Below are 27,239 nucleotides of genomic sequence, written 5' to 3' on the forward strand. Positions count from 1 at the left end.
TTGCACCAGTTGAGAGTGTATTTAAGTATTTAAGCAAAGTGTGTGTGTTATGCAATTTTGACCTTGACTTCATATATATATTTGATATTGTTCCATGATTTGCTTCCTGCTCATGTATGCGTATGCATCAACCAGCATAAATCAAACTAACTGAAAGCTAGTGTTCTTTAGGGAGAAATGTAATAATCTGCCAAATATAGCTAAAACAATATGGACGAAACGAGCGGCATTTGTTGCTCGGAACTGTCTCATAGTTTATAGATCAGACGATTACTAGCGGATACATTGAGAAGTACTGATGCTGCTACTGCTGAAAAGCACAAGCTTAGGTTAGACATCATTTGAAAACAAGAGACTAAGAAAAAAAATTGGCATGTGAATCATACAGACTAGAACCAATTTAAGCGTAAGAGAGTAATCTTTCAACAAACAAACAAACAAAGCGCTAGTGGTAAGATTCAATACGTTTAGAAACTTCCTGCTCGATCCATTTCAGCCAAGCGTCGTTGACCGTGACTTCAAAGGTGACCTCCTGAAAGACAGCGACTCGTTTCACCTCTCGGAAGCCCATCTTTTGGAACATTTGCATTGCCTTATCATTAGTGTCTTTCGTTATGGCTCTATACTTTTGAATGCGAAGGTGCTTGATTCCGTACTGTAACATTAAAAGGGTGGATTCCCATCCATATCGCTTCCCCCGGGCTGGTTGTTCGGCAATCATAATTTCGATTTCGGCGGTTTTGAGATCATCGTCCCTGTCGTCACACTCTTTCGGCAGTAGGAATATATTTGTATCTCCAATCAGTGCGTCAATTTCGTCACCAGTCGTTTTGAATTTGGATGCATCCAGAATGAGGAAAGTTAGTTCTAATGAAAATAAAACAGAATTGATAGGGTAGGGTTGGCAGTTTAACTAGTAGAAATTGAAAGAAAACAATTCCTGCTTACTGTCTTCGTCTTGTCGCCATGATTGTTGCATTTGATACTCTTCCTCCAGCGTCAACGGCTCAGAGGCTGTCAGTAGCTGTAGTTCTTCATTCATCATCCAGCGGTGGTATTTTTCCACGTGCTTACTCTCATATGGAACCAGGATGACGTTGGTCCCAACAATTTGAACATGTTCGTTTAGTTTCATCAGGTGTGCTAGAGTAAGATCTACGAAATAGAATAAATTAATAAAATAAAATAATGGCGCCCTCAGGCGAGTCCGCATCCAATCTCGTACATAGAAGAAGGGGAGGGAAATGTCATATTCGTTCACGTAGCACTGCGCACCCATACAATTGACATGATGAGTTGAATGTGATGCTGTGCGATGGCGTTGCTGAACTGAAGATTGATTTCGCTCCAAGCTGACAGGGTCTGATTATGGTTAAATTGGACATTGGTTATATTTAAGTTGAGTGTGACTTTTCGACTTCCGGTGAAACTCCCAACGGGTGAGCACGTTGCATCGTGTTAGTCCGGAGAAAATTCGAGTATTTCGCAAGAAGAAAGGATTTTCAGCCGTACTTTGACGATTCGACGCAGCCACACAGCGAGATTTTCGCTTGTAGTCAAGAGAAAATAAAGTCCATTGCACTATAAACGAAAATTAACTGGCAATATAGCCTTAGTTGCTGTGCCATCAATTCGGCGTCATCTCAAGTGAGGTGACGCCAACCAGAAAAGAAAAAGAAGAAGAGTGTGACTTTTCAGCCCTGTTGTTGACATGATTACAGTTTCTTTTTCTGGTGAAAAATTAACTTACGGTATAAAGGTGGCTTTTCTAAATTTTTGAAACTAATCACTTCTATTCTGTACCTCGATCGAATCGGAATATTTCGATCGCATGTAAAAATTAGCATTCTGTAATTCGATCGAGTGATGCTTTTGTATAGAAAACTCGAACTCGATCGAGATACAGAATGCAAAATTTCCTATTCGATCGAAATAATCCGAACGAAATTCAGAATAGGGGTGAATAACTTGTTCTTACGACAGAAGATCCGAGGTAAAATATTGCGTAGGATGCGTAGTAGGCACGTTCGAACCTTTAGGAGAAACCAACAGTTCGGATAAAAGGATCTGTTTAAGCAGCTTACGAAAATAATAAATAGCAGCCCGTTTTTGAAGTAATTATTCCCACTTGAAAGTTCGCGCGACGACCTTTAACGAACTCAGCTTCTAGAACACATTGTTCAGTTTCTGCGCAGTGAGAAAGTTCACGCGGAATTTGTTCTGTACTTCCAAATTGCCAAAAGTTTCACGTACTTTTAAGCAGCAAGAAAATAAATGTTTTCAGTAATTGTTGAAACTTTCAATTGCTCGTGTAGATATCGATTCAGATTTACATTTTTTATAGTTGATATTCTCAGATGCTTTTCAGCGAGATCAATTAACTAATTTTAACATTTTTCTCGAGAAAAGTTGTCTAATAAAAAAAAAACTAAACTGATTAGTCGACAACTGGATGTTTCTGCTGGGTTTTTATCTAATTTGAGAAAGGGAATCACTTTACCATTTCTCTATTAGATAAGTAAGCTATTGCAAAACACTTGTTGAACTAATGCAAACACTTGTGGCAGCAAAAATTCCATCAATGTCAAGAGCCTTCGTGTTTTAAAGTTTTCTAATGATTACCTTCAGGAATCAGGACAAATTGGCTCGAATGGCACGTTCCCCTCGATATTTGGAGATTTGTGCCTTGTCATCCATATTGTATTTTTTCATCATTTTCCCGATATGTAAGAGGGAGGGATCGAAGGGAAATGGTAAGGTTTGGACTAGGAGAATGAGGGAAATTGACGACACAAAAACACAGAAAGCAGAAGTAAATTCTGCACCCCTGAGGGATGCTGAGCAATCTGCTGGGGATCACATTTAGTGAAAGCAGAAGTAAATTCTGAACCTCTGCGAGGTTCCGAACAGTCTGCTCTTAAAGCCTATTTAGGTTTGTTACTATGTACGTTCTTTCTGATGAACGATACGTACATAGATTTTCTGAAAACCATAGTTCAGACGGAATTTTGTTTTCTCTAGAAGGCTCATGGAGTCATCGTCGATACTGCAGAAAAACATGCGTTTTCCCACAGTAACCGGACCCGCCTTGAGTATCCTTCATCGATTTAACAAAACCCCCGGATTTTGCAGATCTAATGTCATCAGAACATCGGAGTCTGCCAACCCTTCCTCAGTATCCCAAGGAATAGGAAGGCAAACCCGATTCTGATGTAGACTATAGGGTTCACTGCTGGTTTATCAAACCAAGCTTCTGCTTGAGCCAGACACTGCTCATCTCATTCTCCGGAGAGAACCAGACGATGCCGTACCTAAGTTCACAGCCTTTGAAGCTTGGTATAAACTCCGTAGACGGCGTTGTGAAGGGATATTTGTTCAAGTCTCTTAATAAATGGGCTTTTGGATCCTCAGTGAACATACCGTTCACCCTGAAAGCGCTCAGTTTGTTCAGGCCAGTGATGTCATCTTACTCACAACATTTTAATTGAAACTGTTAACCAGTGCAGTAAAGCTTCATTCAATTCAAATGAAACCGAATGTGGAACACACTGGCGATCACTCTACTGCAATAAAATCACATTGACCAAACTAGTTGCAAATGAAAGGTCTTCCAGGAATATATACGCTACTGTTGTTGATTTTGGATCCGATGATTACTTTCCAAGTTATACAAATTTTTATATCAAAATTTGCAGTTTTTTGACAATCACCCTCATTCTTGTTTACGCCCGTATCGACCATACGACGAATGGGTGCTTTCTTGTTTTCACTCGAATACCACAAAATATTCAAATATCAGTCAACTTGTTAAGCCTTGATGAAATCAGTCCAAATCTTGTGATTAACCATAAGCGAAATACTAGAATGTACACAGAAAAAAATAATGATGTATGTCAGTTTTGTTTCGAACGATACGTGTATTCGAACATCATTTGTACGAACGAAAAGTCCCATTCTCATTTACAGACGAATAAACGAAATGACGTGATTTGGATTCGTCAGTTTAATGTTGCGAATTAACCGTTCGAACCAGCCCACAGTGGTTCAAAAGCGCAATTTCACGCTCTTAATTAATAACTCATAGGAACGTGGTTTTTTAGGTACAGTATCTTCAGCAAAGTTCTTCAGAATGATAGACGCCATCTTTTGGTAAGTTTTATTTATGTGATTAATCCCCCTAAAAGTGAGATAAAATTATTATTTTAGTTCAGAGAAAACATAGGGGCTAAGTTACTTCGACAAAGTTGTTCAGAAGATTATTTCAAACAAATTTGCTGAAGATACTATTCCCGTAACTTTAGTGTAATTCATGATATAATGTATTGTCTGAAAAGGGTGCCCTAAAACCAGTTTTTGTATGAAAAAACCTATATATTATCAATTTATATGAGTTTTTCATGTTCTACAAAGTTTTTCATCATAAAAAACTACACAACTTTCTCAAACATACTATGCTGCTATCATTTCAGTTTAATGAAATAGAGCCATTTTTCAAGGTTTTTATTACAAAATTTCAACTTGTCTATCATCAAAAGGCGCAGAAAGGTGCTGATGAGACTACTTACATATTAAAGTACTTGACAAGAGCCGTCATACCGTGGTTGAATTACTCGTCTGCGATCGTCTGCAGGCGAGATATGTTCTTTTCAAATATCCTTGTCCTTGACATTTGCAATGATAAGGTTCATTGCATATCAGATCAGATTTCAGTATATATTCGTTACCATGGTAACTCTCACAATAAATGATTTTTATGGACATCGAAGTCTACAAATAGAAAAGTTTAGTAATCATACCAGACGTTTTCTGAGAGTGAGATAAGAAGCCACGGCTTTGAAAAAAGGCAATCATCATTTCGAATTACGTTATGTCATTTTGTTGGTAAGTTTTTCTATAGAAAATTTCTGCGGACAAATGTCCTCCATTCATCAATTGAAGTGAAGATCGATAAACGCGTGCTATATTGTACTGTTCACAATAATTAAGAAGTTTCTTTCACACAGATTACGAGAGTATTATACACGCAAGCAATACATATCACTTTCGAATCGGGATCCCATGAATTGGTTATTAGTTTCATCAGATCCATTGGTTACAAATATTCGTGAATGGCCAAAACAGTCCCAGAAGAATCTGTCGGATGATGCTAAGAGTCTTTTAGCTGGTTAAGAACATTGTCAGCGATCATAAAATAAATACAAATAACTAAAAATGAGTTTTGATCATACTTTTCTCTACCAGAAAATGACATAACTTAATTCGATTTAATGATTGCTTTTTTTTAAAACCGTGACAAAAAAGGTTACCAAACTATTCAATTTATAGACTTCGATGTGCATATTTTGTGGGAAGTACCATAGTAATGAATATATACTGAAGTCTGATATGAAATGAAGTGCACCTTATCATTGCAAATGTCAAGGACAAGGATATTTGTAAAGAACATATCTCGCCTGCAGACGATCGCAGACGAGTAATTCAACCACGGTATGAAGGCTCTTGTCAAGTACTTTAATATGTAAGTAGTCTCATCAGCACCTTTCTGCGCCTTTTGATGATAGACAAGTTGAAATTTTGTAATAAAAACCTTGAAAAATGGCTCTATTTCATTAAACTGAAATGATAGCAGCATAGTATGTTTGAGAAAGTTGTGTAGTTTTTTATGATGAAAAACTTTGTAGAACATGAAAAACTCATATAAATTGATAATATATGTGTTTTCATACAAAAACTGGTTTTAGGGCACCCTTTTCAGACAATACATTATATCATGAATTACACTAAAGTTACGGGAATAGTATCTTCAGCAAATTTGTTTGAAATAATCTTCTGAACAACTTTGTCGAAGTAACTTAGCCCCTATGTTTTCCCTGAACTAAAATAATATTTTTATCTCACTTTTAGGGGGATTAATCACATAAATAAAACTTACCAAAAGATGGCGTATATCATTCTGAAGAACTTTGCTGAAGATACTGTACCTAAAAAACCACGTTCCTATGAGTTATTAATTAAGAGCGTGAAATTGCGCTTTTGAACCACTGTGCAGCCCCCTGCTATGACGTCATGAAACTGTGGCCAGCATCATTCTGCAAAAACCAAAACAATGAAGAAGAATTGCTAACAAAAATTGGCTATTACAAACTACTTGTTTATTCAGTACCCTTCACCACACTTTCCCGCAAATTATTGATCAGATTATCATCACTACGATAAGAAAATTAAGATTTTACTCGATTTTAAATGCTCGAATGTTTGTTTACCAGACTCTGAGCGCTCTGATTGCCCACCAAATGCCCCAGATGTTGGCTACGATAGCACTTGCCGGAGCGCCCTATCCTTGCCACCGGGCTGGTTCGAACACATTGGAAAAAGTGTAACCGATTTCCAGCAAATTTATTTTCGATTCTGAAGGTAATTAGCGTTCAAATCAATTTTTTTTAAATAAAACATTTAGAAAGCATCGATCCTTCGAATATATGCGCGGTTCCATCAAATTTACGCATCAAATTTTACATCTATAAGGTACTTTATGGACAATACGCCATGGGTAAACATGCTTTTTTTAGATTAAATGCATGATTTTACCAAAGCGACCGACTTGAATAAAATTGTATTATATTTATTTATTATGTAGCATTTGTCACTATTTTATCAGCGTTCGGAATATTAAATTCTTTCCGTGATACTGCGCTTTACTATGAAATATTTAACTAGATATTATGTAACATTAAATTAGTGTGTTTATGAAAATGACAATCTGAAAATACAAGAAAAAAGTATGGTCTGAGAAAGGGCTGGTCTCTTCTTCGATTGAACTTCAAGCAAACAACATGTTTTATTTAACAATTACCGAAACACCTGAAAAGTTCTTTCCAGATACATATTGTTTTGGACATTATAGTCACCTTTTTGATGCTTGGAATCTTCCTAAAACACTACCTGTCATGCCGATCGTTCTTTTGCACAGGAAACGAGTTCGTACACATTCGAGTAAAAACAGGAATGGTTTGTTCGCATTCGTTCGAAAGTATGTGTTCGTCGAATACAGTTGATACAAACGGAAACAAGCATGATGATACAAAATCAGCGAAATACAAGTCAAATAACAAATGATATCAAACATTTTTCATTACAACTTATGTCTGTACCAGAACTGATGATTTAAAGTTAGATTGATGTTGTTCTTATGCATGTACAAACGATATTTGAAAGTGTGATTGATTCGAACGTAAACGGTAATACGAATTTGACATACTTTTGAACGTATCGCATACGGCCGTAAACAAGAATGAGTGTGAATATCTGTCACAATTGAACTAAGAACTGTTCCAAATTCAAAATAAGGTATTTGAATAAATAATGTAATACCAATCAAACGAGTCGAGGATTCTAAGAATCCGTCAACTATTTGCAGAGATATTGTTTTTTTTTGCCATATCCCAATAGTTGGGGTTTTAAGTGAAGCACGATGAAATGACGCTTGAAATCAAAATTAGATACAATTTTCAATACAATCGTTTCTGAAAGATTGAAAGTTTGAATACAGTTGTAGTACTAGCATAGTAATTTGGCTCGATGTTTTTTAGCACGGCTCCTTTTTGGCAACATAATTGTGAAGTGGTCATCCTTATATTAGAAAATTCCGCATTACCTTGGAATTCAAAGTGATAACAGATACATTTTTAAAAGTAAGAAGATTGTAACTGTCTTCAACTACAACCACTGAAAAAACGAACCCAAATGTATTCAAATAAATAGGCATGTTTTTTAAAAATTGTCCTGATTATAAGAAATCATTTGTCCTATTTATTTTAATAAAGCAATCGATGATCAGTCTTTCTAGTCACAATTGTTGAGAGAAAAACGATTATTGATGCAGAAAACATGTGGATCGATAAGAAAAGGTATCATCTCACTACTAGGTGGATTGAGCACGTTTTTTTTGACAGAAACCAATCCTGGTACCAAAACTTAATTTCATAGAACAACAGAATGGTACGTAGAACGAAAACGCATGGTAAAATTCCAGAGTACTGAATATTCTCAAGCAGCTCAGTGGGCAGGAGCTTTTATTCACGCGCTAATTGACAATCTAGCGCAAAACTAATTTTTCCTAACGCGCCATCTAAGTTTCATTATTTGAACCTTTCTCAACGGTTGAAATTTACACAGGCTCTTACGGGGAACTCACATAATTTTAATTGTATTGCAGAATTTTAGGATCTTTTACAAGAAGTGTTCATTTGTATATGTAAGAAAATTAATTTTCTTTTATTTCGTGTAATCATTTTTGATTTTATAAGATGATATGTTGACGAATATCGAGATCCGGATTTTCTCAGTTTGGTTGAGGTTATTTTGAACGCTAAAGGAATAAATTGACAGGCGGTTAAAAACTATTTCTTATAAAAATATCGCATATTTGGTTAGGTTTGCGCATCTGCACGGTCCTTCAAGTAACATTTTAAAATTTACGCGACGAATGAAATCTTTTGAAAAAGATCAATGTAACATTTGCTCACGTGTTAAAATCGAAACTGAAAATTTTCATTGTTGAAAATCAGAATCATAAGTGAGGTTGGGTGCTGCAAAAATAACAGGGGTGGAAAATGATTTTTCTCGCACTAGAATTAACTTTCCGCTTGAACAAACGACGCTGTAAATGAGTTATAAATGATTTTACAAGTGGAAATTTGATTTTGACAGATAAATATGCTTATCTTTAGCTTCTTTTTCCCAACTAATTTTCAGATCTCAGTTTCTAATATCAAATTTCGCTCTACCGTACATATGAATATGTTTTAAACGTACATAGATAAAAAAAATCAAAAATATGAATTTTTTTAGCATATATTCGGAGCACAAAACTGAATATAAAATAATTTGAAATTTCTTTATTTTTCATGCTGTTTCAAAATTTCACTCATTTAAAATAAAAGTCTCTTTTATTTGAAAATTCAACGTATTTCCTCAGTTTTACATCGATGACGGTTTTCAATAACAATTTTGATTCAAGCAATGTTTATTTCGCATTTCATTTGACCAACAGATCGTGTCAATTTTATTATTGTTTTCTATGAAGACATTCAGACGTTTCACTTAGGCATACACATATTTCAAAATGTCTCATCTACGATTTAATAAATCGACCCTTATTTTAATTTCAAGAAAAAACGGCACACAGTCATTTGAATTCTTGAATATATTATATTTCATAAGGATATTACATAGAAACAAATATGGCAAGCTAATCATCCAATCGCGGGCCTAATTCAGATGTTTTTCTTCAACTGAGCCAACTTAGTAAGGCAAGAATCTCGCCAGGCTCGTCTCTCTGGCAGTTTGTTGATTGGGACCATTTCCTCCAGTTCTTTGGCAACCTGTTGGGCAACCTTACCCTCCATTCTGGGGGTAGGGCCCATGGTTTGACTGACCGCATACATCGTGTTGCAATACCGATCACAGTAGCTCAGCATACCTTCCGCATTCAAGTGAGCCGTTTCCAATGGACCCAAAAATGCATAGCGCATTCCCAACCCATCCGACATTACGCTATCGATGTCCTTCACACTTAGGATGCCATCAGCTACCAGCCGCCAGGTTTCATTCAGAATGGCATACTGAATACGATTGAGGGCAAAACCTTCAATTTCACGTGACAATGTCACCGGTTTTTGACCGATTTCGCTCATCAGCTCACGTGTCCGTTTGGTGTACTCAGGTTTCGTCCATGGAGCAGGGACAATCTCCACCAAAGGAACATAATATGGTGGATTGACGGGATGAGAAACCAAAACCTAGAAAAATTCTACTTAATATATAGTTTCAAAGAATTGCTCTAGTCGAATTTACCTGATCCTTGTGCTTCAAATCTTTACTCAACAGAGAAGGAATAAAAGTACTAGTCGAACTGGAGATGATCGTGTTCGAACCGACGACAGCATCCAAATCTTTGTACAGTTTTTTCTTCAGTTCTAAATTTTCCGGGACACATTCTTGCAGGAAAAATGCTCCGTCCACCGTTTCTTTTAAGTTGTGCGATCCACGAATGCAGGCAAATTGTTCGCTAGCTGATAGTGCTCCCCGCAGCAGACCGTTCCGTTCCAGATTGTTCAATTCGGTTTCCGTTTGTTTCAGGGCTTTCTGTACCACTTCCGGTACGATGTCGAAAATCGTGACCTGATAGCCGACACCAGCGAACAGCATGGCCCAAGACTGGCCAATCAAGCCGCTGGGTAGAATAAATTGAACAGTGATTATTTGAAATATTTGGCAATGGTATTCAGTGTTATTGTATTATGCATATTTATTCCATACAGCTTCTTTAAGAATGCTCCCTTCTAATGAACATGCATCTTAATCTGTTGGATTATCCCCTGTATCATATGTAATCTTATGAACTCGGAACTTTCACTAATAAAAGATATGTCCGATAGGGTAATCTCGCACGCTCATTATGTAAGGAAACCAGTTTCATTTCACTTATAGCATAACTGTCTCTGCATGGATGTTTTTTGCGGCACCAGATTGAGCTCGATTGAGTGATTTTGATTTCACGGATTATTATGCATAGCACAAAGTGAATTATAAGTTAATTGCTAAGTACAGAACTTACCTGCCGATGATTGCGATTTTCTCTTTCTTCATCTTCGAAGCCATCGTGATTACTGTCCAATTGTGTGAATCGATTGAAAAGAATGAAGATTTATTATCGACTGGTTAGGCTTATGAGTCACACTTAAAACCAAATCACAACCGAAAGCAGAGTAGGCCAGGTGCTGGACAGAAGCACGTCCACCCCAGTTGAAGGAAATCGATCGACTGAGTGAAAGGTTGCGGTCTTCCATTATCAGTATCGATGATGCCGACAACTGCTCTCATGACTCGCGAATACTATTGAAATTTTACTACTATAACGTAGTTGCTAGGGTCTGGCATTTCAATAGCGGTCAAATAAGACACAACCTCGTGCGTCTTCAAGTGCCTTGTCCAAAATAGTTTATACTTTTTATTCTAGGTAAACCTAACTTCTAGTTTTCAGCAAGATAAACTCCCATAGTTGAAATGCAAACAAAAGCATATTATATAGTTCAATAATAATTCATTCAAATGCATATCAGTCCTTATCTCCAACTCATCCTCTATTATTTAATTTCTCGACCACTTGAAAGCTGATAAGAGGGGCTATACAAATATTCAGTAAACAATTTTAATCAAATGTCTGATAAAAAGATCTTCTAGATGGGATTCGTTCCTACTTGGTAGTTTACTACTTCATTTTCTGTTGTTTACACTTTACTTTCCGTTTATCAAAATGACTGTAGAACTCGAGAGAAAGGTGATATGAATTATATGAGGTTGGATCATTGTAGCAACAGTCATTGCATTAGTCAAATCAATTATATTTCAGCCTACAATCAACGAATGGCAATGAAATTGGTTCCAATATCATTTCTTCGACTTAAAGAAGAAGTAACACAGAAAAATGTGTAAAAAATGCAAAATATGCAATCAGTCGTAACTGAATGGAAATTCAAAGTAATGCAAGAATGTATCGATTTTATCCTATCATATGCTAGCCAATGCATTAAACAGAAACAACAGATCTTGTTTTACCCGAAGGTTCAATTATAAGGGTCAGTTAAAGGATTTGATAACAAAAAAAATGAGAAAAATAATGAAATCTTTATTGGAATCAATAGAACGATCAATATAATTTAATGTTCAAAGATGATTTCATGCAAATGTTGGCCGTGGCTCCGATTTTGATGGCCCATGCGCGAAGTTCAATTTTGGAACTCTCTCTCCAACATATCGTCCGGTTTTCACAAATAATTCCACCGGCCCATTATCCACACCAAACAGTAACTTTTTTGGACGCATTAGTAGCTCTCTTGCAATGCTTCTGGCTGGTCTTTACTCCAGAAGCGATAATTTTACTTGTTGACGTATCCATTCAACCAGAAATGAGTTTCGTCGTTGAACATAATTTTTCGATAATAAAGTGGATCTTCCTTCAACTTTGTCAACGTCCATTCATGAATAAATTATAGACCAACGACGATTCGTGATTAAATTATAGACCAAACTAAGCAAGTTTGACAATGACACGAAACACGATTCACGCGTGATCTGTCAAAAACAGTGTTGCCAAAAAGATACGAGCAAGAAATCACCCATTATAAGATGAATTGAGGAGTAGAGATGATTGAGATATTTGTACCCTAGTTCGAATTATCACATCACAGACAGTACAAAACAATACATTGATGACTTGTAATTTCAAAAATGTTCTAAAAACTGGCTTCGAAGAATGTTTTAAAACGTTTGCATTATTTCAAGACTATGGTAACCGAAAGATACATTTGCAAGGGAAAAAATAGCTAATATATCTAGCATTCACTTATATCGATCGTTTTGTACGACTTTTAATCACAAACATTATATAGTCTAATTCAAGTGTGAAGGTATTGGAGTAGTCAGCTGATGAGGAGATTTCTTAGTGGGAAAATGTTGAAGATAAGGAACACAATTATTCATGGAACATCAATTCAGAAACTGTTTTGCCTTTCTCATATAAAGGGTTATTTTTTTTTGCTGATATCTTTTTGAAAACACTGTTTTTAACAGAAAGTAGGACAAACATCCACCTTTATGTCGTAAAATTATGTTCAGCAATGAATTCATTTGCATTAATTGAATTATATTGATCGTTCTATCGATTCGAATAAGGATTTCATCAATTTTCTCATTTTTTGTGTTTTGCCTTTCACATATAGAAAGACGGAATCCATACAGTCAACTGCTGATTAGTTTCGGGCTCATATGAGTAAATCCATATTTCGTCATCTGTGTAGATGTTATAAACAAAATTTGAATTAACACGATTGACTCCAAACGACACGAGTCTTTTTTTGAGCGATTGTCAAATTATGTGGTATCCAACGTGAATATTTTTTTTTCATGACTAAATATTCATACATAATAACATATAAGCTTTTCACACTAATGCCCAAGGCTGCCTCCATTTCACGTTACGTCACATGGAGATCTTACATTATGAGATTTTTCACTGTATCAACAACTGCATAACAAAACAACTGATTTTGGACGAACTTCTTTGAATTCATCTGCAAACAAACTACGACCACGATTGAATTTGTTATACCAGTTTTTTACAGGCGCATAGAATGGTTCTACATTGTCAAAAGTCGAACTAAATTGAATGAAGCACTCTTGTCTTGGTAACCCACGACGAAAATCTAAATTAATCATTGCACGAAAATTTTCACGATTCAATTCCATTTTTACTGAGGTAAAATTTTCAACTCACTGTAAACAAAACAAATAGCGCTCAAATGACAAAATGTTCTGAAGATAGTAATGGTTGAAAATGTCAAACTTTATTATGGAAACGTCAAATCCGCCGGGCAACACTTAGTGTTGCCAAGGTTAAATACATAAGCAACAACAACCTACGTACATGGGTGTAAGAAGTTACATTCTTTCAACAATTATTGCTGTAAACAGTTCAAACCAATATAATTGAGATTGTTTTGAATTCGGACATACTGCCATCTATTTAATACATATCTCGGTTAATTTTTCAAAAGGGCGTATAAGCAAGTGACAACTGTTTCTCTTTGTTTACTTTCTCTTCTATTAATTACCAAACGGTTTCCACGTTTACCACTCAACACTTTGCATGAAATGATACCGGAAACTATTGACTTTCAAACAGAATAGTGATATCAAAAAAAATCTTTTTAATCACATCACAATAATCGAAAGAGAGAGTGATTAAAGAGAAACTGTCATTTGCTTATACGCCCTTTTGAAAAATTAACCGAGATATGTCATATTCATACGATTATGTTGTCAAAAACAAACCGTGCTAAAATCGAGTCGAAGCATCTCATGAAAAAGGATGATGTACATTGTGTATTTGGTGCTCAGAAATACAATAGCGTTGAGGTTGACGAGGAGATCATTCATTTGCGACTAGTTTAATCAAAATCGGTTCAGTTTTCTCTGAGATCTTCCATTAGTGACGCCATGTGTCTGTCAGAATGGGCACTTATTGGCCAACGTTTCATTGAAATTGTTTTGGGCAAGAGTCGCTTAAATAGTATTCAGACAATTCGTCACATTCGAAATTAGTTGAAAGCAATTTTTATGGAGATGTTTCACACACAACGCCACTGTCACGGAATGTCTTGACGTCCGGCACATGTGAATGTTCTGCAATGAAAATAGCAAAAAGTTTGCAAAAAAAAACTTTCTCGCGAAATACTCAAATTTTCATCGCACTAACACGATAAAATATGCTCACCCGTTGAGAAATTCACCAAAAATCGCAGTTCGTTTTCAAAAAAGCACAGATACCAAATTATTAAAATCACAAATTTAAAATTTTCCGTGTGCATCGATGTGCTCGGATACACTACAAAAGCAATTGTAATATTACAGGATATTGAATCTTATAAATTACCTGTGGTTCAATTGATAAAAAGGATGTAATAGGTGTATGTCGTCTATCATCAATAGTAGTATCACTACGCCTGTACCCGGTTACTTTTTTTAACGTTTAGTATTTCGTATTGATCTCACTTCGCCACTTGCAAAACAATCTCTACTCAGAAAAACAAACCACTGACACTGCACGCAGTATAGAACCTTACAACGGTAGTTAACCCACTCAGCTGTCAGTGGGTGGAATCTGTCATTATTCTCCGGTCATCACTATAAGGTGAAAATATGGCGATATTTTTGTGCGAGTTGTGAAAATTTTCCACCCAAATCCGTTGCCTTCGATTGTGCGTCGTACATAGTGGACCGGGAAGTTCATAACCGGTTCGTGTTGCGGGAGTGATGAGCTATCAAATAACACTGCAGGATTGCATCAATGATAACACCTTCGATATCGATGCATTCGAACGAGCCATTCAGCAACAGGTTCCACAATACTTCCAGAATCTAGCCGAAGAGAATCCGCAGTTTGCCACACTCGGTTTGGTGCCATCCACGGACGGTGAAAATGGATTTACCGCTGGCAGCAGAACTAGAACCGGCTCTGGTGGCAGTGGAGGCAGTAGTAGTGAAGATAGTATTCTAATTGAATTTGAGAAAATTAATGAACAGGAGGACGGAGGGTACTTATGAAGAGATTTTCACTTTTTTTTCCTGTTTTATTATTTTTCACCTAGCTGCGCGCGCGCTCTTTCCTTCTCTATCGCATTATGTTTTCCGACTTCTTTGCTTTTTTTTGGCCCTCCCCAATAACCACGATTAATTTAACGCCCACTGACAAATTGTATAGAACGTTCGTGGTTCCACCCCGACATGCTCGTGTGCGGTAAATAAATGATGGAACTATTTCAAACAACCTGTACACAAATCCACGCTCTGCTAACGACGACCGAAAATATTGTCCGCCAAATACCAGACTAATTACAGTCGGACTCAAATCGTTTTGATTGGTTTTGATTTCTGTGAACTGTACGAAATGATATTCCACTATCCGACTATGTTCTGCGGCATCGCGTGAGCATCTGTGGTTGTTTTGACGGCTGCGCTAAGATCAATGAGGCATACAGATTTCGCTCATCTCGCTGCAATTAGATCGGATAATGGGTGTCTATATTACACAAAATGCGTGAAAATCAAAACAACGTATTCTTCCAATTACTGTCTTGTAAAGAGCTATCTATTTGATGAAAACAAAAAACCTATAATTAAAGTGGATGGAAAACGTAGGAATAAATCCTATCTCCATGTTTTCTTTCATTCTGTTATTAATAGATTTTGAACACATTGAGACACGTTGCGTAAACATTCTCTGCGGTTGTTTCATATTTTCGGATGACTCTATTCCTTAATAAAGCAATACCGAAAAAGTCTTGTAAATAATTTCACAGGCTCACACGATTTTAAATTGATTTGGAATTTTTTCTTGGTAATGCAAAAGTGACTCATAAATCCATATGAAAAACCAAATTAATGCGAATTTTCGGTCTTTATTCTGAATACCATTCTTCCTTTCCGATAACCCTGTTTATTCTTTCCACAAATTCCACTGTTTTAGTTTCTTCCAGCATTATTACTAATATCACTATTTTGTTTCAAACGAAATTGATTCAAAACACTTCGTTTTCGATTTTTTTCCATTCAAACCATAGTTATTATGAAAACAATACTCTAAACGAAGAAGGAGAGCCATCGCATGCTACAATCACAATAGAGGTACACACAAATAAGCAAATACTTAGAAATTGTACTAGAAACCTAAACTCGTACTCGTACTCGTACTATTAGTTCACACGTACACTCATTCCACCAGTTGGAATATTTCGTACAGTCGATTCATGGTCGGTAGTAGTTCGGAAAAAGCTACACTTGTTAGATTCAATAGGGCTTCGAACAATAATTACTCGGTTAAGTACATTTTAGGAAAGGCATTCAGATACACAACCGACACGTGATATCAAAATTCCTTAGTTCAGTAGTTGTAGTAGTAGTAGTAGTAGTTTTTTTGTATTATCGGCAATGAAAATATTTCGATAGATCTATAAATGTTTCCATTCTAGGGACCTGATAATCAAATATTGGCCCGATACCGTTGCAACTATGGGAGTTGTAAACGAAGCTACAGCACGGTCGGTAATCTGCGGACTCACATGAAAACTCATAGAGGTAAACAAAATTTACCAGGATTTAAAAATATCTTATAGTATTAACAAATTGTTCAACGTCTCGACTGTTTATGCATTAACAATAGGGTTAAGGTAATTAATTTTATTCGATTTCGCATGCATCCTACTTATTTCAATTAGGTAAACTCACACTATTCACTAACCTTGATAGGTGAATACAAATTCAAGTGCACCGAGGATGGCTGTAGCAAGGCGTTCCTGACCTCATACAGCCAGAAGATTCACATCAGAGTTCACACCAAAATAAAGCCGTACGTTTGTGCGGAAAGCAGCTGCAGGAAGGCGTTCAACACTCGATACCGGTTGCGCGCACATCAGCGTTTGCACAATGGAGAAACATTCAATTGTGAGGTTTGTAGCAAAGTTGGGTTGTCGATTAGCTGGAAATTTGTCAGCATTTTTTTTTCATGATCGTAGGTGTGTTCGAAGTTCTTCACTACACTGAGTGACCTCAAAAAGCACTCACGCGTCCATACGCAGGAGAGGCCTTACAAGTAAGTTGATTATTGTTTTGATTCAGGACTTGATAGAATATCGTTGGCCTATGCATTGCGAAACGTGATGATTTTTAAAACTGCAAGCGTTAGCCATACAAGTTATATGTAGAAACTACATATAGACGATCGAAAATAAATCGTCGTGAAATACACCCCGATTCTGTATTTCGTTCGGATCGGATTGTTTCGATCGAATACGAAATTTTTCATTCTGTAACTCGATCCAGTTCAAGTTTTCCATACAAAAGCATCACACGATCGCATTACAGAATGTAAATTTTTACATTCGTTCGACAAAATCCGATTCGATCGAAATACAGAATAAGGGTGATGATAAACATGTTAATGGTGATTCCGATTATACTTTGTATTACGCATTGTTTTGCGCCTAACTGCCTGTTTGCCCCATTTGTTTGTATTTCGTTGGCTCGTTTACCAATTGATCCTCTTGGAACTGATTTAGACATGGTATTGTACTTATTCGAAGCGTGCTTGATATTTTAAACTAAAATCGCGTGTATATAATTTTTCTTACAATCCTTATATTGTCGTCCCTGATTGAAAAAGTCAGTACACTAATATAGCGTCGTTTGGGGGTTTAAGCTTATTTCTTTCACGTTTCGCCTTCGGCTCATCAGTGTATTAGCAGATTAGATTGGAGTGCTTATGCCACCTTGCGGAACAACATAATGCGCTAAGCTGACGTATAGTCATTGCTATTTCTAACTCACTTATTTTGCACCAAAGTGCTATGTTTTTTTTCTGGCAATCCGAAAGAAATTATTGGGATTACAATTTATTCTTTTCATTTTCAAAAGATGGCTCTGACTGTTATTAATATTGAACAGTACCAGCTGATGTTGATTGTTTCAAGAGGTCGAAATTATTCAGTTTATGTTGCTTCGAGTTAAAATAATTTTTTTTTTAACTGTGTCAATTATGAGAAATTTGGTGTTAACTAAGCAGCATTTGCGGGAAGTTTTAGCTTTCTGTTGTCATTGGAAAAATGGGCAGCTGAAGCGCATCAAATGCTTGTTGATATTTATGGTGATAATGATCCAACTGATAAATCATGTAGGTTATGGTTTCGACATTTCAAGAAGTGATTTTGGCATTGAAGACAGGCCTCGCTCTAGACAACAACAAAAAATCGAAGTCAAATAGTTGAAGGCATTACTCGATGAAGATCCGAGTCAAACGCAAGAGGATTTTACAGAATCATTGGAAGTTACCCAACAAGCAGTTTCAGTACAGTAGTTAAAATCTATGGGAATGAATCAACAGCAAGGCAGTTGGGTGCCTTATGAACTGGAACCGAGAGACATTGAAATGTGATTTTTCACTTGCGAGCAGCTGATTCAAAGGAAAAAAAAGAATAGGTTTTTTACATCGAATTGTTACTGTTAAATGTCAATACGGCCAAAAAGCTGTTCACTACGATATGCCGTGTGATAAACTGGACAACCACAGTACATCTGTGACAGCCATCAACAACAATGGAACATTCTCCTCAACAAAACCATCAGTATCTCATGCAGCACAAAGTACGTCAGCTGCGGCTAAGGTCAAGAAGCGTGAATAGCGAACCACTGTTCCCCCTTCATTCGCTGGATTGCAATGAAAACGCCTATCCTCCAAGGAAGGAGATGACAACGAGATCCAGCAAAAAAGGATTTTTTTTCATTGTTAAAGAGCCACATTAAGCCGAAGCACTAAAGGGCCGAAATAAAAACAATACAGCTCTCGAATGTACGTACGAAGATCCGGTACGTCCCATCATGGAACCATCATCAATAAGTCTGACATGCTTCTTGGTTTTGTGGGCGATGTTAATATTATTGGTGTTGATCGAAGAGCGGTGGAAGAGGATTGACCCGAAATTTTACCGAGACAAAGTACATGGTGGCTGGTAGAGAACGAAGCAGCCCTAACGGTGTTGGATCCGATGCGGAAATCGATGGGGTACCATATGAGGTTATTGTCGATAAAAATCCAATACCGGTACCATGATTAAAAATCATGGAACATGTCAATCATGACTTATTATTCATTATTTCATGCGCCAAAAGAGTGATATCATGAACAATAATTCATCTCTCATTAAAAATTTTCATGATATCAATTATTTTTCTTATGAAATTTCATGAAGACATGTTTCTTGATTTCATGAAGTTTAAATCATGGTACCGGCAATGGATTTTTGTCCGTGTAGTGATATGCGATAATCGGCAAAGATCTACGCGACGAATTAAGGACTACAATTGGAGGCTTGGTACAAGGAACTGCAAATCGCTTGGCTTCCTCGATGACGAGAAGGAAGCATTTTACGCGCAGCTGGAACGAACCAACGACAGCTGTCCAAGGCGAATGTAAAACTCGTCATCGGCGATATGAACGCTCAGGTAGGCCGGGAGGCAATGTACAGGCCCGTGATCGGGCTGGAGAGCCTGCACGCGGTAACAAACGACAACGGCCAACGATGCGTAAACTTTGCAGCCTCCCGAGGAATGGTAGTTCGAAGCACCTTCTTTCCCCGCAAAGATATCCACAAAGCCACCTGGAGATCACCTGATTAACATACGGAAAATCAAATCGACCACGTTCTCATCGGCGGGCAATTTTTCTCCGACACCAGTGCCAACATTGATTCTGATCACTACCTTGTCGTGGCTTGTATGCGCTCAAAACTATCGACGGTGTACAACACTCGTCGCACTGGAACGCCGGGACTCGTTCTCGAGTAGCTACGTAGCGTTCGTACTGCAGAGGAATACGCGCAACAACTGGAGTTAGTGCTACCAACGAAAGAGCAGCTTGGCGCGGCGACGGCTGGAGGAACACAATGTCCGCCGTGAGTAGCACTGCTGCAACCGTACTAGGTACGAGGTTATCGAATCGAGGAAATGACTGGTTAGACTGCGAATGTCAGCGAGGCGAGGGCGAGGATGCTGCAACACCGCACGACAGCTATGGCAGATCATGCACGAATACGGTTTCCCGGATAAACTGACGCGATTGGTCAAAGCAACGATGGATAGAGTGATGTGCTTTGTCAGAGTATCTGGGACGCTCTCGAGTCCTTTCAAATCTCGGAGAGGGCCACGGCAAGGTGATGGACTCTTTGTATCTTGTTCAACTTTGCTTTGGAATGAGTGATTTGAACAGCGATGATCGACACGAGTGACACGATCTTCCGAAAGCCCGTACAACTTTTTGGCTTCGCTGACGATATTGATATTGTGACACTTAACCTTGAAAAGATGACTAAAAACCTACATCGAACTGAAAGCTGAAGCTAGGCGTATCGGACTGGCCAGAAATGCGCTGAAAACAACATTTATGAGAAAAAAAACTCTAAATAAGAAACAGTACGCCACCACCACGATAAACGGCGACGAGATTTAGGTGGATGATGAATTCGTGTATTTGGGTTCACTGGTGATCGCCGACGGATCAAGGTCATTTCGCCGAAAGCCGTTTCGCCGAAAGCCATTTCGCCGAAAAGGACATTTCGCCAAAAGGGTAGTTTCGAATACATCATATTATTATTATTTTGTGTTCTTATAAGGTTACTTGGAAATTCTTCGAGTAGTAGACAAATTGAATACATGAAATTTTCTATTCATCCTAGAATTTGAAAAACTCACAGTGTTTTTCGTTTGCTTTTTTTTTGTTCCAGATGCAAAGAGGAGAAATGCGGCAAAGCTTTCACTGCATCACATCATCTAAAAACCCATATTCGTACTCATTCAGGCGAGCGTCCATTCTCCTGTGGTGTATCCGATTGTCACAAATCGTTCAGTACTCCCCACAGTCTTAAATCACACACCAAAACCCACGAGAAACCGGTAAGTTGATGGATGTTGATACAAGGAAGTATTACTTGCAATTCTAACAACCGTTATATTACAGAAGAAAAAATCCTCAAAAGCTAGAAAACAAAGAAAACCGGTTCGACCTGTTAAGGAAGATCAAAGTATAGTCAAGCAAGAGGCCAATCCTGAGCTAATAATAGAAGATGAAATGCCACCGTTGGACGGAGCAGAGCATCCGGAGAATCGGGAAAACGTACCGCAGCTCCAGGAAGCTCCCTACAATATGGTCGACTTTCACGAATCGAAAGCGTTGGAGATGGCACTGGCATCCGAAGAGGAATTCAACGCCCCTTGGGTGGACATTTCGGTGCTAGAGACAAAACCATTAGCATTGGATCCGGTCACTTCCTCTTGTGTGGCTTTGCCTACCAGTGTTCCGTCTTATGTCGACCTTCCGTTCAACGTGAACGTCGCTGATTTTACCGAACCGGAGCAGGGTGGCAGTGGGGAATTGTTTCTGGGAACTTATTACGATGAAAATTTACTGGAGGAGAGTGCGAGGAAAGAGATCGATGAAGCAATCCAAATAAGCGAACAAAATGTTGCGAAACTGGACCAGATGGGCAGTCAGGATACGGATACAATTTTGAACGAGTTGTTTATGGAAGGTTTACTATCTACGGAATCGGAGCAGCAGGATAATAACAACAATGACTGTTCTGAACCAATTAAAACACTAAAAGATATAACAGCGGATGCCGACATTTGCCGGTGTGTCAACTGTCAGTGCGATCCCCAGCAAGGTTGTATCGGTGGATGTGGTCCGGAACGGCCATGTAGACCGAAATCCGTATCAACCCATGAAAGGCAGTATCAGCAGCAGCAGCAGCAACAACAACAACAACAATCACCCTCCCCTCAAGTACTGACAAGTAATTTTAATGCATATCGAGCTCATGAACAGCAACAAACGAGATCGACGGAATCCAATACAGTCAATGTCTGTCATGGTAAGAAAGAAACCACATCCACCATGTCAACCGGCACTGGCTGCTGTTCGTCAAAATCAGGCTGTGCCGAACCGGCCGCTTCGGAACCCATTTCCGAACTGCTGACAAGCCTCATTGGACAAGCGAGCTGCAACTGCAACAGTCCCGCGGAAGGTGTCTCCAAGGGATGCTGTGTGGTCATCTGTCTAAAAACGCTGGAAACGCTTAAACAAGTGCTTACCACACAGCCGAACTTGATTCGGTGCCATAGTACCAGTGGTAGTGCCATCGCAAATTGAATGGGAAATGAAGAAGGCCCACCGAGGCTCCAACGGAACAAAGATTAGTCAGATAGGTTTTAAAGTTATTCGTTCAAAGTGCCGTTCATAGTTATTATTGGTTTGTATTCTGAATTTTACTATTTTTTTTAAATGTGAAGTGCAATCAAAGTTATCTCTTCGGGAAGAGAATTGATCTTACTATAGTTACAGATATGAAAATATTTATTTGAAGCAATCTTGGGAAATATGGTTGGTTTGCTTTGCTGCTTTGCATTTATTCTGCTGGCAGCAGACAGCATTTTTTGGTCAATTGCTGTTGGGTCAGTTATTCATAAAATATTTCTAATTTCCTTAAATGAATTTCTATTTACTATGGTATTACGAGAGTAAAATAAGCATGTTATAAATCTATTTTAGGCTAAATAATACGGTTTTCAAAAACGTTACGAATTACAGATTGATCGTATATTTTATCGAGTTGAAAATTTAGGTTGAATTCTATGCAAGTGTGTTTTGCACACTTCCGCCAACAATGAAATAGTAATCCAAACAGACATTGGCCAAATTTTTGTGGTGCCATCGTCATGTAGCTACAAACTTCATTATCCTTGCAATAAACTATGCATCTGTGCTGCGTGAAATGTTGCGCATTTAGATTCGATTTCTGAATCTGCTTACCTGTGCCAGTTGTGTGTTGCTTCCAGCATGAATAAATAGAATAGGAGAAGAATTCGTTCTACACTTTGCAGAGATTTCGAGATGAAATATAATGTCTATGCTTTTTTGAAAAAGAGATATCCAATGAGTGCTTCCGAAATTGCCATACGGGAGGGGTTCATCCTATTAAAAAATTTTCGTACCAATCAGTAATAAATTTATGTTCTTCAATGTTCATTGCGATCCTGTTCAAATCGAAAAAGGTGTTCCTTTGGAATGCCGGTGCCGTTGTTTACAGAGTTAACCTTAATCCTCTCCTGCTGGAACAGCATCCTCTAACCGCCGGACGAACTTGACCCGCAGCTCCGTAGTGCCATCGCCCTTCAGTTGATCCTGGGTAAACCAACACTGCACCTCCAGTTGTACCATTTCCAACGCCCCACGTATGCAACCGCAGATGATGGAACTGTACCGTAGCTGCTGGTAGTCTGCCGGGAGTTCGACGAATTCCGTCAAAGGGTTGGAATCGAAAACTAACGAGAATTCATCTCCCGAAGCGGCCCAGTTGGAAATGGTCGGTTGTACATTCAAATACATCCGGAAGGCTAGCTGAATCTTGTCCGCTGTTTCACGCATGTCCAGACAGCGGGGAGAGTTTGTTCGTGATAGGAAATCTTCAATCAATCTCATGCCCATATTGTAGCCGATCCGCTCCAACTGTTTGTTGACATCTTCTACACTTTCGAAATCTCTCAACATCTGCGACACTAAAGCTCCATATGTGAGTGTGAGCAACTCGGAATTCTGTAAAAGAAGAATATCGATAATAATGAACAAAATTTATGTCGAACTACTCGCATTTACAATGGTTTTTTTTCATAACCAAATTTTCAGTTTGTTTTTCGATTTCACAAAAAATTGAAAAGGGAATTCAAAAATTTTATACAAAAAAATATGTTTATTTCATATTTCTTTTTACTTAACACACACACATAATATAACCATTGAAAATGGTACCCGACGCCATTAGCGCATCTTGATACTCAGTCCGACTCATGTTTCATTCCATTCGTATGGAATCGTCCACCCTCGCCACGAACCCGATTCATCGCGTGCCGATGCCGTGATTCGTGTAAGTATTTTGGCCTCTCTTTCGGAATCAATCCCTTGGCTTCCAGTTTCGCTCTCGCTTGTCGACGTTTGAGAATGCGCTTATACTGCTTGGCATTCACGTACAGTGGTTCCTCTTCGGATTCCACGCTTGCCATGGTTTGAATGGTTTCGATGTTGGAATTACTGGCAATCATCGGTGCCGGTGGATTTGAGCCGACAGGGGCGCTGGAGCTGACCGGGACGACTGTTCCCTGCACGGTCGGTGTAAAATTAGGTGTATTTTGAACGGTTGTGATTCCACTCTGATCCGTTGTAGCAGTAAGCATCATAACGGGAGCAGTTGCGGTCGAGTTGGTTGTGGCTGCTAGCGTTTGGTTCGGAATCTGAACTATGTTTCCATTGATATTGATGCTCTGAACGGAGTCGGGAGTTGACATCTGTACCGGTTGGTACAGAAACGTTTGTCCTCCGTCTAAGGAGAATTGCAACATTTGAGGTTGCGCGGTTTGCTGTACCGTCGGTGTCGGTACCACCAGGCTCTGACCGGATAACGAACTTATGGGTAGCATTTGGATCTGCTGGCCAGCCGTGTTTCCACCAAGATGTTGTTGCAAACTTTGGAAAAGAAGTTGCTGATTATTCGGGTCCTGCAAAGCTTGGTTCAGTTGCAGAATTTGAATGGCTCCCCCTCCGGTGGTTGATCGATCCGTTGCACTTTCCATTTTAATAATAATGTTTTCCTTGTGATCTTCCGACTGCATTGTGGACTGCCGTATTCCGTTTGTGCACTTAGTTCTTATCTATTACCTATCCTGCACAATTTCGTCTTCTCAAAAGCGGTACTAGAAATACAAGGAAGAAACAGTCGGAGAATGTGCACTTTAAAAACTCGACGGTCGTGTGAAATTGCCAGCAAAACTATTTGTAGTCACGTATACAATTTATTTTCCTTAATACGACATTTGTTGTGAAATTAATCGTTGTCCTAATGAACGGTACATGGAGTTGACAGAACAAATTTTCAATGTGGTATGATTGCTAAACTTACCACTTTTTTTGTATCCAAGCGAGTATTTTGACGAGACATTTTTGTTTCCTTGCCGAGAGAATTGTAGTTTCAATATTATTCCAAGAATTCGATCAGAAAATATATTCCGATACTCCCAGAAGGACTGCGTTTTTTTTCAACGCCTATCTTATGATGCACATTTATGACAGCCAAGCGCTTTCGAATGTGATCTAATCGTTTTCATTAGAGTCCCTGTTATAATCAGAGACGCGCGAAGAGGAAACAAAAAGGAACCAAACGAACCGTCGAACGTTGAACCAAAGACATCATGTTAACAAGATATCCAGCTCTCACGTTTCCCGAACAAATCATTGGCAACATGAATGAAAACGATAGAGATGGGCAATTCGCTCCTGAGCTGTTCCAGTGAATCGAATCATTGAAGTGAGCTGACAGCTCACAGCTCTTTTCAAAAGATCCGCAGCTCATCAGCTCACTCATTTGCTACCCAGTTCACTGCGTTATGACGAAGGGAACACGCTACGAGCTGATCGGATCTTCGGCTCTTTAAGAGATTCAATTTAGTCGACATCAGTCAAAAATAAATTAATTTGCATTGCACTTATTGCATCATTGCAAATCAATGATTCAATTTCGATCATGCATATGAAAGAAAACCGGTGCATAAGAAAAACGGCGCACAAAATGAACCTTAAGTTCAAACTAAAAGAGCTGATGAGCTGATACATCGAATCGATTCCCTTTGGTGAGCTGATCGGTTCGGAGCTGTTCACCAAAATGAGCTGTTATGCGCACCTCTAGAAAACGATGGATGAAACTATCGTGTGTTACCCCGTAGATAGCGAAATAAACAAAAACAAAAGTCTCAAATCAGTATCGTGCGGCAAGAACAGATGGGTAGAGGTAGACTCGTGATCATTGTATGTGTTTCTGTTGAATTTGTTTCCGTCGATACGGGACTGTAAGTGAATACCGTAGTGGCTAAGTAGAGCGAAGCATGCTTAGTTTCGTCCAATCACTTTCTCTTCATATGCATGGTAGTTTAATTGGTAAAACAATTTCCCCGGTTAGGAGTTAGCTACGGGTTCGAGTCCCGTCTCTGCGGTAACATTTTCGCGGTTTTCATTACATCATTGTGTTCACATGTCGGTTTTCCAATTTGTTTCCCCGTTAGATACTGATCATATTAACATCTTATTTTTGCGAGCATGGCCCCCTCAGACGAGTCCGCATCGAATCTCGCGCATAGAAGGAGGGGGAGGAGTGTCAATTTCGTGCGCGCCAAAATAGCAGCACTGCGCACCCATACAATTGACAAGAGATATGTTGAATGTGATGCCGTGCGATGGCGTTGCTGAACTGAAGATTGATTTCGCTCCAAGCTGACAGGGTCTGGTTGAACCAAACGAGCAAATTAAATAAACATTGTTTGTGAGCCAAAAAATTCGACTAATGCAAACGTGGTTCAAATTATCTCTATAGTGTTAAGCTTCTTCTAGGATTGATTTTTAATACTGGTCGTAGCTGAAAAGTTGACCAAAAGCTTAACATAGCTATAAAACTCTCGATATGGATATGACATACGCGACATACATATTATCGATGGATAATACCGGTTTAAACATGCCGCCATTTCTTCTGTGAAAAAACATTCAAATGCCTTTCGTGGTTGTTTTGCATCTTTCGTTGTTGTTTTCGGTAACGCTTCAAATTGGAATAACTCGTAAACTTGAATAGCTCTTGAAACCGACATTACTTTTCCTCCTTCGGTAGCAATTTATAAATCATATTCACAATTAGAGTGCAGTTAAAATTTGTATTTAAATTTTTACAATACAGTCTGAAATTTTCTGTTGATTCGTAATAATGAAATTTTATTCATTCATCTCTTTAAGTTTGCATTTCAAAGAAATCGTAAAAGAACGAACAGTGTTAAATGTTTTATCAACGCGATTTTTGCTCAATTAATCAGAATACTTCATTTTTATTAATTTAATTTTTTTTATGAATATTGATAATACCTTCGATCGTGTAGTAGAAATTTCATTGGATTGACGAAAATATTTCCAAACCATCAAAACTGCCTATCAATCCAACAATACTTTCTATCGAGGAATGGTTTCAAAAATATTAACTTAATTT

General features: G+C 38.3%; 4 protein-coding genes across 7 annotated transcripts; 1 reads left to right on the top strand and 3 right to left on the bottom strand.

The window, feature by feature from the left end:
* Window positions 1-141: 141 nt before the first annotated feature.
* LOC131439110 (alpha/beta-tubulin-N-acetyltransferase 9) lies at window positions 142-14,726 on the bottom strand. Of its 2 annotated transcripts, none has more exons than XM_058609725.1 (3): window positions 14,495-14,726; window positions 949-1,155; window positions 142-867 (listed from the first exon to the last, which is right to left on the bottom strand). In XM_058609725.1, the coding sequence occupies exons 2-3, from the start codon at window positions 1,133-1,135 to the stop codon at window positions 446-448; spliced, it is 609 nt and encodes a 202-aa protein (XP_058465708.1). In that variant the 5' UTR covers window positions 1,136-1,155; window positions 14,495-14,726; the 3' UTR covers window positions 142-445. The 2 variants fall into 2 exon arrangements, with proteins under 2 accessions (XP_058465708.1, XP_058465709.1); XM_058609726.1 differs by lacking the exon at window positions 14,495-14,726 and adding an exon at window positions 1,226-2,019.
* On the bottom strand, window positions 9,191-10,848 carry LOC131439108 (lambda-crystallin homolog). Its single transcript, XM_058609721.1, has 3 exons — window positions 10,619-10,848; window positions 9,856-10,234; window positions 9,191-9,800 (listed from the first exon to the last, which is right to left on the bottom strand). The coding sequence occupies exons 1-3, from the start codon at window positions 10,660-10,662 to the stop codon at window positions 9,276-9,278; spliced, it is 948 nt and encodes a 315-aa protein (XP_058465704.1). The 5' UTR covers window positions 10,663-10,848; the 3' UTR covers window positions 9,191-9,275.
* Window positions 14,727-14,874: 148 nt separating the features above from the next.
* Window positions 14,875-23,088, top strand: LOC131439106 (Krueppel homolog 1). Its single transcript, XM_058609718.1, has 7 exons — window positions 14,875-15,155; window positions 16,182-16,245; window positions 16,590-16,695; window positions 16,867-17,066; window positions 17,133-17,209; window positions 20,892-21,060; window positions 21,125-23,088. Exons 1-7 carry the CDS (start codon window positions 14,875-14,877, stop codon window positions 22,313-22,315), a joined length of 2,088 nt encoding a protein of 695 aa, XP_058465701.1. The 3' UTR covers window positions 22,316-23,088.
* LOC131439109 (trafficking protein particle complex subunit 3-like) lies at window positions 22,865-25,292 on the bottom strand. Of its 3 annotated transcripts, XR_009231064.1 has the most exons (3): window positions 25,116-25,292; window positions 23,158-23,758; window positions 22,865-22,994 (listed from the first exon to the last, which is right to left on the bottom strand). XR_009231064.1 is itself a non-coding variant. In XM_058609724.1 (2 exons), exons 1-2 carry the CDS (start codon window positions 25,152-25,154, stop codon window positions 23,261-23,263), a joined length of 537 nt encoding a protein of 178 aa, XP_058465707.1. In that variant the 5' UTR covers window positions 25,155-25,292; the 3' UTR covers window positions 23,149-23,260. The 3 variants fall into 3 exon arrangements, 2 of the variants coding, with proteins under 2 accessions (XP_058465707.1, XP_058465706.1); XM_058609724.1 differs by lacking the exon at window positions 22,865-22,994 and having other exon boundaries at window positions 23,149-23,758; XM_058609723.1 differs by lacking the exons at window positions 22,865-22,994; window positions 23,158-23,758 and adding an exon at window positions 23,932-24,909 and having other exon boundaries at window positions 25,116-25,256.
* Between the last annotated feature and the right edge of the window lie 1,947 nt (window positions 25,293-27,239).

The sequence above is a fragment of the Malaya genurostris genome, chromosome 3 (assembly GCF_030247185.1).
Source record: "Malaya genurostris strain Urasoe2022 chromosome 3, Malgen_1.1, whole genome shotgun sequence".
Classification (NCBI taxonomy): Eukaryota; Metazoa; Arthropoda; class Insecta; order Diptera; family Culicidae; genus Malaya; species Malaya genurostris.

Bases quoted from the DNA above. Each gene is read 5' to 3' on its own strand.
- LOC131439110 (XM_058609725.1), bottom strand. From the start codon at position 1,135: ATGAAACTAAACGAACATGTTCAAATTGTTGGGACCAACGTCATCCTG. The intron at 868-948 runs GTAAGCAGGAAT...TATTTTCATTAG, and splicing joins ATGGCGACAAGACGAAGACA to AACTAACTTTCCTCATTCTG.
- LOC131439108 (XM_058609721.1), bottom strand. From the start codon at position 10,662: ATGGCTTCGAAGATGAAGAAAGAGAAAATCGCAATCATCGGCAG. The intron at 10,235-10,618 runs GTAAGTTCTGTA...TATTCTACCCAG, and splicing joins AAAATCGCAATCATCGGCAG to CGGCTTGATTGGCCAGTCTT. The intron at 9,801-9,855 runs GTAAATTCGACT...GAATTTTTCTAG, and splicing joins ATTTGAAGCACAAGGATCAG to GTTTTGGTTTCTCATCCCGT.
- LOC131439106 (XM_058609718.1), top strand. From the start codon at position 14,875: ATGAGCTATCAAATAACACTGCAGGATTGCATCAATGATAACACCTTC. The intron at 16,696-16,866 runs GTAAACAAAATT...TAACCTTGATAG, and splicing joins TCACATGAAAACTCATAGAG to GTGAATACAAATTCAAGTGC. The intron at 17,067-17,132 runs GTTTGTAGCAAA...TCATGATCGTAG, and splicing joins GAGAAACATTCAATTGTGAG to GTGTGTTCGAAGTTCTTCAC.
- LOC131439109 (XM_058609723.1), bottom strand. From the start codon at position 24,828: ATGCAGTCGGAAGATCACAAGGAAAACATTATTATTAAAATGGAAAGT.